Source organism: Balaenoptera physalus, assembly GCF_965194825.1.
Source record: "Balaenoptera physalus genome assembly, chromosome: 18".
Classification (NCBI taxonomy): Eukaryota; Metazoa; Chordata; class Mammalia; order Artiodactyla; family Balaenopteridae; genus Balaenoptera; species Balaenoptera physalus.
The window spans coordinates 38,907,524-38,920,624 of NC_138899.1; the positions used below are offsets into that span (position 1 = coordinate 38,907,524).

The 13,101-nt window shown below is 36.5% G+C and overlaps 1 protein-coding gene across 7 annotated transcripts in view; it reads left to right on the forward strand.

Annotated features, from left to right (window-relative positions):
* PCDH9 (protocadherin 9) overlaps positions 1 to 13,101 on the forward strand; it is a 973,394-nt gene that overhangs the window by 87,352 nt on the left and 872,941 nt on the right. For 2 of the 7 annotated variants that reach the window (XM_082434787.1, XM_082434788.1), the window contains one exon: positions 28 to 1,055. The exons of the other annotated variants lie outside the window; for them this stretch is intronic. In XM_082434787.1, the coding sequence (XP_082290913.1) occupies positions 28 to 168 (141 nt within the window). In that variant the 3' untranslated portion in view covers positions 169 to 1,055. Of the gene's footprint in view, positions 1 to 27; positions 1,056 to 13,101 lie in introns of those variants that run through there. 7 annotated transcript variants of the gene reach the window in all.

Sequence of the window (13,101 nt, forward strand, 5' to 3'; positions counted from 1 at the left end):
TATATGGTTTCATTTTTTTTTTCACAGAGAATTGGGAGAAAAGGAGATGAAGTTAGAGAATTTTATATGATCACTCTGCCAGTTTCATTGGTAACTTCTGTGCTGGAATCAAATGGGGAGTTTGCTCTGATTGCAATATCCAACTGTGCTGAATCTCTGAGCGATTAAGACTTGTTAATAGCGGTGAAGAGGCAAGAAAACTGCTTACAGATTTGAATGGCAACACTGAACAGTCAGAACAAAGCCAAATTGTTTTAATGGAGCAAATTTAATTCACACATAGTGTGACAGCTGATGTCAGAAGAAAGTCTCCTGTTAACGTTTCAGATGGTTATGTTATTACTTGGGTGACTTGATAGAATCCATCATGGCTTATGCAAAATAGGACATGGCAGATGTCGGGGCAGAAGAAGGCGCACATGTGATTGCGCTGCCTAGAGTTTTGCCCTTGAAAACTGGGGGTGGGGTGGCGGGGGAGTCACATTTCCTTCCTGATACAGGTACCAATGCTTAGGATTCTCACTATTGGAGATCCATGTCCTCAATCAAACAGATATAAATACTGTTGATACTGTTTTGTACTATTTTACTTTAAACCACAACTGTTCCATTTTGTTTCCTGGGAGAATTTTGTATGATTTGATCAAAGTATTTAGTTACTCTGATTTGTACTAGCTATTTTCAATGATATATTAATAGATTACCATTAAGTTCAGTACTTTAGGTCAACAAGTGGCACAGACCATAAATAAAGCATGAACACACGAAAACCATCCTAACCATACTTTAAATATTTCATGCAATTTACATAACTTGCTTAAATAATGGATACCATGTACTGAGTGCCCATGATGTGCCTGCAATGTGCTAAACAGTCTAAATATACCAGATCATTTGGTCCTCACAACAACTCAATGAAAAGAGCATGTGTATTTCCACCGTTTTTTAGAGGAGGATACTAAGGCTCAATGAGACAGAGTACTTTACTCAGAATCTCTCAAACAGTAAAGGTAGGCTCCAAGGCCACTTCATATAATAAAGAAATTCATGCATTTTCTATTGAGTTAAAATGGACTTCTTTCCGGTCTCTTTCTCTCTCTCTCTCATATAAAATTTCATTTTTTTTATGATATATGCATGACTACTGAAAATAAGACTGGAATTAGCTTCTTTATGGACATTCCTTTCAGCTCCAAAAATTTTTAGCAATCTTTGACATGGAATTGATCAGATTTTCTCTCCTTTTTAGGCATTTTTAAATTGTGCTTTTTAGTAAAAGTCAAGTAATCGATTATGGACAAAGAAAATCAAATAATCCTTGCGGTTGATGACACTTTTAGGCCAAGCAGATTTTGAGTAGCTGGAAGAGACCACCAGAGAAGAAAGAATTCCCTTTTATTCCTGTATATTAATAGCACATAAGTAGCTTTAGCAGAATCTGTAACAATAGCGCTACCTCTCACTATTGCAGACAGAGCTGAAAAAATGTAGATAGGTTAAATGTTCTAAAATGTATTATAAAATTACATGTCACAGCAGCTGAAAGCCAATTTGCATTACAACATAGCTCACTGTGCAAGAGTTGAATCGTCTCTATTTTGGTAACCGTTTTTTATCACTAAAGATAATTCACGCTATATTTTCATTGTTATGATGGAGGCAAGAGGATCACCCCAAAGTTTTGACCTACAAAATTACACTTGAGAAAGCAGATTGAGGAAATAGTGATAGATATTCTGGTGCTTTCTTTGAGTTTGTGGTTGGAGATTTCAACAGACAAGATTCGATTTAAATAGATTACCAATCAGTCTTCTTCCTGACATTATTACCTGAATATGACTTGACTTACATGTATCAGTCACTGACTCTTCATAGACAACGATAAAATATTTACCAAGTAAAATGAATAAATGAGAAGTCCTTGCTACTTACATTGCTACACAATAATGTTACAGGGTAAATAGATATAAGTAATTGTCATCAGTCATTTTATAGAGCCTTCATAAACACATTGTATAAAATTTGGGGACAGAAAAAATGGAGCCACAGATATTTTACTGTTCTGCCCTGTTATTATTATTATTACCTAATTTGTAAAATGTCAAATTAAGGTTCAAGTGATTGATTCAGATTGCAGTTTTAGTCTCTGCATCAAGAGATTAAACAGTGTTATCCATCTGAAACTACAGCGTTTATGTAGATAGTTTAGTTACCCTTCATTTCTAGCAGGTGCAATTAAGTATAGCATATTGAATTCTCAAAGCAGGTATTCAGTCACTCCTCCCAAGCTTCCTTACTTTAGCATTAGATGATGCAGCAAACTCAAAGGACCAACCACAGGTTTAGACTCTGATGCCATATGGAACACAGGTACTCTTGAAGAGTCACATGTGCTGCACTAAAGGGCTGATTCATTCTCTACCTTATCACTTATGCTTAGAGTTTAAGAATATTCAGCATGGTGGAAGGGAGGTAACTGCAGTTGAGGAAGCACCATCATAGACATATAAGGGAAGCCCTTTCTTGCTTTCTGGGAGCAGGAAACATGGATAGCATTGCTTCACTGCAATCAACATTACCAGCTCTCCAATTCTCCCACTGTCCAAGACACTATTATAGGAGAGAAAAATGTGATGGGAAAACATGCCAACACCTCTCTCCAATTTGAAAATGTACTGTAATTTCTCCCAGTTGTGCTTTTTTAAATTGACTCCTGACAATTTTACTGCATACATTTGCAAATTCTCTTTGAGTATTCTCATTTACATCCTCCCCTCAGAATACTGCAGTTTGCAAATCACTAATTGTTCCTCTCTCCTAAACACTGCCCACTGGTGTTCTTGTTGTGAAATTAACTTGGTTGTGAAGTACTGGTGTTTGGTTACATGTTCCACCTAATAATTTTAGAAAACCTTAAGTTTTACGTGAATCAAAGAACGACAGATTGAAAATAAAGACAGGAAATGCCCCTTATAAACCAAGATGTGTAGAAAGAAAATGGAGGGAGATGTAGAAAATATAAATTGGGTACACACAAGCTGATATCTGAAGCCAGATTTCCGGTTTGCTCTGACTATGATACCCACAAGTGCTTCCATTTCCCCCAAGTCATAACACCATAAAACAGCAAATAAAATACAAACTAGAAAACATTATTACTTTATTCTAACAATTCACAATAGCTATTTTGATACTTCTGAAATTGTGCTGCATATTGCAATCAATGGCATCTTAAAATTAATTGATAACATATTTAATGGCACATGAAATCATAATACATTGTACAACTGATGGCATCTTAGAATCAATGAAATGCATCATTATTAACAATGATAATTAATAGTAATCTTCCCTACCCAGGAATGATTTTCATAAACCAATCCATATTATACAGTGGACTGGATATTTCTCATTCCTCACATGTCGTTGCTACTTCATAACTACAGTTTCTTTCCAGTTTCGATGGCAGAAAAATCAACCAACACAACATGATTTCTTTTTCTCTTTAAATAATCAGTTATTTGAAAGAGTTTTAAACATCAATTTGAAGGAAGACTTGAAGAGTTTAAATTGCCATCTCACCCATGCCAGATGCCACTTCTGCATTGTTTTAGAAGCTCCTGGAGTGTATTTATAGATGTCTTGTTTGCTCTCAAGCGAGTTGCTAAGTGTCTATATGCCGCTGTTTGGGAGTATTTTCAGATGTACTATAGCAGCAAGCCACCCTGCAATTCAGCCTTATATTCCTTAAGAATGTGCTTTTGAATTAAAACAAAAAAGAATGAAAAAAAAAAAACCTTTAAATGAAGAAGCATGCATATGTTGTTAGAGCAAAACACAGCAAGAGAGAATTGGCTGTGGCACCACAATTTCAGTGGCTCTGATTCTCCAGGGTCATCTTAATGCTGTGTGAGCAGCAGGGCTAGTGATTCCAGGTCCCCTTGGGGTGGCCATTTATATGAGCTGCGATGAATTAGTGTGCCAAAAGAAGGGCTTATTCTGGATTATTAAAACAGCTAATTCTGTGATAAAGGGTGATTTATATCATTTATTACAAGTTTGTGTTTTTATCTAAATGAAATGACCTATATCTAAGAACCTCAGGGAGTGTTTTGAATTTTAAATTCTCCTAAATCCTGATCTTTGCTATATTGAAAATGGGAAAAGAAGAGGATACCACCCTTAGAGCTTTTGATTTTTACATTGCATATTTTTGTCAACATTGGCTTTCATAGTTATTTTGAAAACACTTGGAGGCTGTCTTAGAAGTTTTTATTAAAAATAGTCACTTTTATAGAAGTTCAATTGCTCAACATGAAAATATAATTATAGGATAGAAATATTTTAAAATCATCAAAGTGCTATTGATGCAAATTTTTAACAGGGCAAATTTTCAAGAGCAGAAGTCTCCCTCTCCTGCCTTAATAAATTTCCATTTCTATACATCTTTCGAGAGACCTATTTGACTATGAACATTCACAGGTGTCTTTAGATAGAAATTTTTTTCCATACTACCCTCACTGTGGACCTTTTAAAGGAACACATGAGACTTCGATGTATTCCTAAACTAAATTAGTCCCTGAAACAGTCACTCTTTCTAGCTTTTGATTAATTTATTGCATGAGTAGTCTAAACTTGACTATTAAGATATTTTCTTAACAATGTCTTTTTATAACCTTTCATTTCTAGATGAGCAAGAAGAGGTGATGCAGTCATTTAGATAAAACACAAACTGCCTGCCAGGGAACCTGGATTTGTTCCAATTCTCCTCTTAGGCAAATCTTTTATCTCCCTTTGATATAGACCAGTGTTCTATAGAGCACTAAACTAATGAAAAGACTTTGTCTTTTTCTGTAACTTTATGACATAGAATTTAAATTTGAAATTATAGAATTGTAGAGCTGAAGGAAATCTTGCAGTCATGTAATCCAACTTTCCAAGCAGTGTAAAAATTGTGATTCAAAATTCCTTGCCGTTTCATTCAGCCTCTTTGCAAATGTATCCAGATATATGAAACTCATCCTAAGGGTGGCCTATTTCACGATGGGGCTTTAGTTGCAAGTCAAGCTAAAAATCTACTTCTCTGTTATTTTTATCCGTTATTCCTCTCTCTATGGTCTGAAATATAAATGAATAGATCAACTTTTCTCCATCTTAAGACCCACCAAAATTTTGAAGCAACTTATTGTGCCCCTCTTTTATTGTAGATAGATCCAAATGTTATATCCCAAATTTATTTTATTTTTTATTTTTGGAGACCTTGCATTTCTTGTTCAAAAATCTGATATACAGATTTTATATGGGCACAGTATTGCCTATATATGGTCTGACAGTGGCAGAAAACTTTTGAAGTCTTGTTTCTTGTGATACAGATACCCAATCTATGAATTTAACTTCTGAGGAGCATCACTGAAATATCTTACAAGAAAATACCATCTTAAACTCTGGTACATAAAATGAATATTTCAGGGATCCAGAAAACATGTGAAGTAGTTATGATAGACATCTTGATGTATTTGGATCTGAGCTGGTCCTTAAGGAACACATAGATTTTAACTAGAAGAAAAGATCAAAAGTAGTGTTTTCTTTCTCTCTGACACATCACCTTGTGTTGAATATTTGAACTTTATTGACCTCACAATACATTAAGGACCTCAATCTTTTTGATATATAGTTTGTCAACCATATTTGTAGTCCTATATTTAAAGTCACCTATTTTTTTAATTCTATGTTCTATACTTGGCATAAATTATTATTAACTTCTCTGTTGTTGATTTTGACCCACTTTTACAGACTGTTAAAATTATTTTGAATTTCTGCTTTTATCTTTTATTGTTGCTATGAACTATGTATAATAATGCCTTCTATTTGACACACAGGGCTCTTATATCTTAATTTAAATTGACTAAAACACAGTGAAAATGGAAGGTCTTTGAACTAAACTTTCATTTTGCATAGATACAAGAGAGTAAACTCAACTGTGAACCTCTAAGATATTTCTAGCTGGAGAAATCAGGAAAACTTCTTGAAAGGTATAAGCTTTTAATTGTAGATTAGAAAATGGGAAGGTGAATGAAGAGTATATTTCAAGTAATTCAGATATATTCCTGGAGGTGGGAAGGTTAATGAAGAGTATATTTCAAGTAATTCAGATATATTCCTGGAGGTGGGAAGGTACTAGGCAACATGGTTAAATGGGAGCTTTGGTTGCTAATAGGGAAGAAATGAAAATTGAAGGTGAAGTAATATCCATTCTTTCCTTGTTTCCCCTGATCAGAAAATCAACTTTAATTTTCTAACTCTGATTCCCTACTCTTTCATACAGCTTACCAATTAGAATTTGTCATATATATAGGTACAAAAAGCAATTTGATAGATAATTAAACTGAGCTAGACGCCTGTGTTTGTAGTCCCTGTGAAAAGAGAGCATCTCTTCCTGAGAATGGCAGAAGTTCCAGGTGTGAAGTTGGTGTGGGCACACAGACTCAGATGTGCAGATAGATGGGTGGGCAGGGGTTGTGTTTTCATTGAAAGGTGGTCTCCTGTAATTAAATCAAGAGCCGGGATATGCAGGCAGTTACACGCCTACTGTAACTGAAATCATGTGTTTACCATATCCATAATCTCTCTCTGAGGCACTTGTCCAAGCAAGACATTGTACAACATACTGATCTGTAGCTGAAGATGATCATTGAGGTAGAACTGAAAGATGTGTGAAAATCAGATAAAGATGTGTACATAGTTTCTTTGGAATTTATTTACTTCCCCACTTTTTTCTGAGCTTCCTCTAATTTTTCTGCTAAATTCCCCATAATTGTTATTAATGCTTTCTAATAGCAATAGTGAAAAAAATCATGAGTGAAAAAAATCGCTGAGATTTTATGCATGTAATATTTCTATCCTAGTTTAAACTTAGGGGAAACAAATTGTAGGGTTAACAATCAAGATGTCAACAAGTTCAGAATTACACACAAAAATTTTAGAATAATTTGCCAGGTTAAATCACACATATTAATCCTTTAAGTTTAGGAACAATGTTTGTAATGTGTGGCTTCTTTTCCATTCAAATCAATTATGTTTTCCAGGAGCAATATCCCAGACATAGTGGGGTAAAGAATCTCTGATGATCAGTGGAGATGAATTTATTTCACATACATCTCCAAAGAGGTGGGACTCCTGTGATACGGACCCTTCCTTGACCCTTTTTACACTCCTTCCTTTGTGATAAATAATACATTGGAGACTAAAGGTTCAAGTGATAGCTTAAAATGTAGGTCAAAATTTCATATTTAATTGCAAAATATATCATCTGGCCTAAACTATAAGTAACACAAATAGGCACCAATTTGAATTAAACATTTAAATATCCGATCTGTCTTTTCGTTGTTCTCAATTGTTATTTCTGTGTTTTAATCTGGCAGCATTATATTATTTTAAATTAATACCTTACTTCAGTTTTCTCACTAGAAAAGGCATCATAAAATATGAAAACTATTGTAATATCCTGTAAGCAATATACCATTTTGGAGTATTAGATCTATGCATTTTAGATAATTCATACATGAAAAAAAGCTGAAGAATTACTTCATTTACTACATCTAGAATTAAAACATTTTTTTGTTTTGGTTTTAAACATGTATTCATCTTTGACATTTTTTGTTTCTAGTAGCAAGATGGTATCACCTTGCTACTAGAGACTACATTGAAGTAATCCTTTCCTACAGAGCTAAGGAACTACATCTACCTCCTGTTTCTTTCTTTGTGTGTGCAGAAAGTGAAAATGCTCATTCATAATAAGAAAATGTAAGTCTGGTAGGCACCAAGGTTTTAATATTTAATTTTCTACATTATAAAGCAGACTCTTCTCTGCCTTCCCATAAATGCAGAAATGGATAAGATTAATTAAACATTAAACCATTATTCTTCGTAAAGGAAAAGTCTTTTGCTAGTCATGTTTGATATACTTTCTTTCCAAGGTGATCTTTCCCAAGTTTAACTCTCATCCCTTTTTAATATTTTTAAAATTATTAATAAAAAAGAATGCAGTCATTTTATTGTCATTTTTCTCTTTTTTTCCCTTGTATTATTGTGACAGACTTTAATATGAATTGTGGATTGATTCCAGAATACATAATTTATTTGATATTATCAAACCTAGCACTTATTTTATAGTGTTATTTTGTAGAATTGTCTGGCAGGATAGAAAAACAAATTTCTTTTCCAGATCTTTTAGCTCTAAGGAATGTATATATAGTGTGTATATATATATATATGTTCTCTATAGAATAGAGAATATGTAGCTATAGAGAAAGATAGATAGATGATAGATAGATAGGTAGATTCTAGGGAAAAACAGATGTTTGACTTAGCAGCCAATCTTATAGAAGTTTGTGACTATACTATTTTAACTAGTGACTCATTCCTAATAGAGTCACAAAGTAGAAAACAAAAACAAAAACAAGATATATTGGACCAAAATGTAGAGTTGAAATAAGGTCAGAATACTGGATTGAAACATAAACACACACACTTTTCATGCATACAATTTCTATCATGCATTTTTACCTTCTAACATGTATAAACATAACTCATAATTGCTTGCACTTTTTCAACGTGAGCATAATTACCATGAACATAATTATAGCATTTGCCAGATTCTGTTCATCTCAGAGAGAGTTGTCTTTTTTTTTTTCCTTTCTCCCCTTCTTTTGTTAGTCATGGTTATTAGCTATCTTTTCTGTCAGATGATGATGATATACCTTCTGTTTTTTACAATGATATTAAAGAGAGCTCATGCAAACATTCAGAATAAATTATAAATATAACAGAACTGCTGATAACTATTATTCATGGTTATGTTACAGTTGTTCTCAGAAGGTTGACTTCTGCCCTCAGGAGGCATTGAGTAGAAAAAGGAAAAAAAAAACAAAAAAACAAAAAAAACCCCAGTAGTCAAGTGGTTAGCACTAGGCAGTAGAATATGTCTCCCATTAAGAAGAGACAAAATGATTTGATAGACCAAGATCAAACTTATTTCTACCGTCCCCCTCCTGAGTCTTTCTGAGAGTAGGTAGGGCTCCAGTAAGTCATCTAACTCATGTACTAGTGAAAAAATTCTAACAGGATTGCCGATTAGCTGCTCCATCCTCCTCTCCTAGGAGGTACCCCGTATTGGAACATAATTGTGTAAGCGCAAGATCTCCTTGGGGAACTCAAGCAAAGGAAAGAGATATAACACCAGTGTTAATCCACAGAAGCCTCACTAACACTTCCTCCTTTTTAAAGGGTAACCAAAGTAAAAGTTTACAACCAATAATACAAACTGGGGGTTGAATGATAGAGGGAGAAAGTAGAAGGGTGGTAATAAAGCCACTCGGTGATATGAATTAAATAAAGTAAATAACTCAATCTAGGGAATACCTTTGTGGTACGCAACTGCCATAACTTTGATTAACCCCACTGTGTTTCAGCACCAGGTCAGGCAAGCCTTTTGACACGGTTTCTTTGAGATGTCAGTCACATTTCAATAACTTTTCAACGTGGGCTTGTAAGTCCTGTCTCTTCATTGACTTTGAATGAGGCAGGTTGCTTATGAATGCAGCTTGAAGTGTCACTCAGCGATACTTGCATTGTGTTATCTTTGACTGGCATGTCTGGGGGTTGTGGAAAAATTCCATCACATCCAGATGTGCTCTTTAAACACTGAATATCTTTACACAAGTGTTTTCTCCAGGAGAATCCGCTCAGACTCTTATGATGATAATCTGTTAGTTATTGCAGTGTTGCCTCTCACGACAGGTGTGGTAATATATCCTAAAGGGATAAGTTCATGGGACTTGGGAACTCAGATTGTGTTTGCAATTCTGATCCCACAAGCCTTTGGGGCTACAATTTAACTAATGTATCACATTAACTGCCATACACAGAGCCTATCTAACAACCTAATTACTTTGATGAGACTACCTGCGTAATATCCTCCTACTTGGCAAAAAAAAAAGTGGTGCTAAAAAGATCCCAAAGCATCATCTACTTCATCTGGAAAAAAAATAATAAAAACATTCCCTTCATTAACAAAATGCCAGACATCTAAACAACTGATTTGCAAATAATCCTTACGGACAAAGTGCTCCTGTCTGCAGTACTGACTCCCTTGCAATAGATGACATGAGCTGCTGGTATTCACACTAGTGAGATTAGAAAAACTATGGCTTGATATGTTATATATCCATATATACAATAAACACAAAAACACCTTGAAATGTATAGGGGAGCTGACTCCAGATGTAGCTGGAGTAAAGACATGTTCAAAATGCCCTTCCCCACAGCATAAGCCTTTGTTCTGTTGTAGTGCAGAGAGGACGCATGCACGCATGCATGCATGCCCACGTGCGTGCACACACACACACACATAGAGGCACCCTGCAGTGTAGGAGGATATCAGGGAAAGAGTTAGTTACTACCAAAGTCCCCCAAACTCTCATTATTCCACAGAGGAGGATGTTTAGGCTGGACATATCTAGACCAGTCACAACAGGGGAGATGCTCCATGAGGAGGTTGCCCACCCCAACAATGCTTTACATGTTAGACACCAAGGGGCAGAAACGTCTAGAAAACTATGTACATCTAGAATTTCCTGTCAACAAGGTGGCCTTAGAGAATGAAGACTTCAGGGAACTCCACATCAGCCTGTTCTTCCACTGAGGTCTATTGAGCCAGGTTCTCATGAAACTACCCAAAGCACTGAGAAAACTTGTCTCCAGGGCCATCTGGATTTGGCTCTCCTCATTTAGAGACCAAATTCAATTAATTTACTACTGATCTGGGCAAGGAATATCTTTTTATAATACAAATATCTCTGGGTCCATCATGGGACAACTGTCATTTATATATTATTATTCATTTAAATTCCATGCTCCCCGCCTAACACATTAAAAAGATCAATTGACTTAAGGAAATTAAAATCTTGATTGCCATAGAAATGAAATACTATGGGCTAAAACAGTTTGAGGACACTAGGGATATTTGGGAAATACCAAAGTCAAACTTCAGCTATTTTAAACTTTTGCCTGAGTCAGCCCTATTCCTCCTTAGAAAAGGGAAGAAACGTGTCTGTGTTCTTTGCCTTACTCACCTCCCTGCTGCCAGGATGCAGGAATATTAATGCATTAATTAATAATTACTTAGTTAATAATGGATCAGACAGGCCTTTGTAACTATCTTTGGCATCTAACCACCACTTACACTATTGTTTCCATATTTGAACAACTAATATACAAATTAAATCTTTAAAAAAACCAATGTATTTATAAACTAATATCTTAGCTACACTGATCTAGTGCATGCTTATTTAGAAGAGGTAAAATTTCACTCTATTTATGAGTATATTAGAGTTCACTAGAGAACGATGTTATTGGTTGATTAAAATAGTTAAATGAAAAGTGAAATAGCTTCACTATGATAATTAACTTAATATAGGGTAGTGGCTAAAAGCCCAGGCTCTGGAACAACATACTCAAATTTGAATCCTGATCACTATTTACTAAATATATGACATGTCTAAGTTTTTTAAAACTCTTTGAACCTCAGTTTTCTCATTTGGAAAATGGAGATATTAATAGACCACTAGGAATATTCAATGAGCTAGTACAAATAACACACTTAAAAGAATAACTGGTACATGATAAGCACTTAAAAATGTTAGCTATATTTCATATTAAATATTGGTGGAAATTTTGTAGATTATTTTGAAGAATTTTTAATCACAAAGTAAATATGTACTAATATATTTATAATACTTAGTCAACAATTTATTGAAACTGTATATTTAATTTAAAAAGTTAGGCTGAGTGGGGGACTTTCAAGATGGCAGAGGAATAAGACGCGGACATCACCTTGCTCCCCACAAATACATCAAAAATACATCTACATGTGAAACAACTCCTACAGAACACCTACTGAACGCTGGCAGAAGACCTCAGACTTCCCAAAAGGCAAGAAAATCCCCACGTACATGGGTAGGGCAAAAGAAAAAAGAAAAAACAGAGACAAAAGAATAGGGACAGGACCTGCACCTCTAGGAGGGATCTGTGAAAGAGGAAAAGTTTCCACACACTAGGAAGCCCCTTCACGTGTGGAGACAGGGAGGTAGGCCCGGGGGGAAGCTTCAGAGCCATGGAGAAAAGCACAACAACAGGGGTGCAGAGGGCAAAAAGTGGAGAGATTCCCGCACGGAGGATTGGTGCCTACCAGCACTCACCAGCCCGAGAGGCTTGTCTGCTCACCCACTGGGGTGGGAGGGGGCTGGGAGTTGAGGCTCGGGCCTAGGAGGTTAGGTCCCAGGGAGATGACTGGGGTTGGCTGCGTGAACACAGCCTGAAGGGAGCTAGTGTGCCACAGCTAGCCGGGAGGGAGTCTGGGAAAAACTCTGGACCTTCCTAAGAGACAAGATACCATTGTTTCAGGGTGCCTGAGGAGAGGGGATTCCTTCTCCATCTGCCCACAGAAGGCAGAACACTGCCTAAACGAGCTCCAGAGAGAGGTATGAGCCACGGCTGTCAGCTCAGACACCAGGGACGGTCATGAAACTCTAATGCTACTGCTGCAGCCACCAAGAATCCTGTGTTCAAGCACAGGTCACTATCCACACCCACCCCAGGAGACTGTGCAGCCCACCACTGCCAGGGTCCCGTGATCCAGGGACAACCCCGGAAGAGCACACAGTGTGCCTCAGGCTGTTGCAACATCACGCCGGCCTCTGCCACCACAGGCTCACCCTGAACTTCAATTATAACTACCGTACCCCTCCTGCCCCCAGCTGAGTGAGCCAGAGCCCCCTAATCAGCTGCTGCTTTAACCCCATCCTGTCTGGGTGGGAACAGAGGCCTGAGGGCAACCTACATGCAGAGGTGGGTCCAAAACCAAAGCTGAACCCCGGGGGCTGTGCAAAGAAAGAAGAGAAAGGGAAATCTCTCCCAGCAGCCTCAGGAGCAGCAGATTAAATCCCCACAATCAATGTGATGTACCCTGCATCTGTGGAATACCTGAATAGACAACGAATCATCCCAAAATTGAGGCAATGGACTTTGGGAGCAACGGTAGAC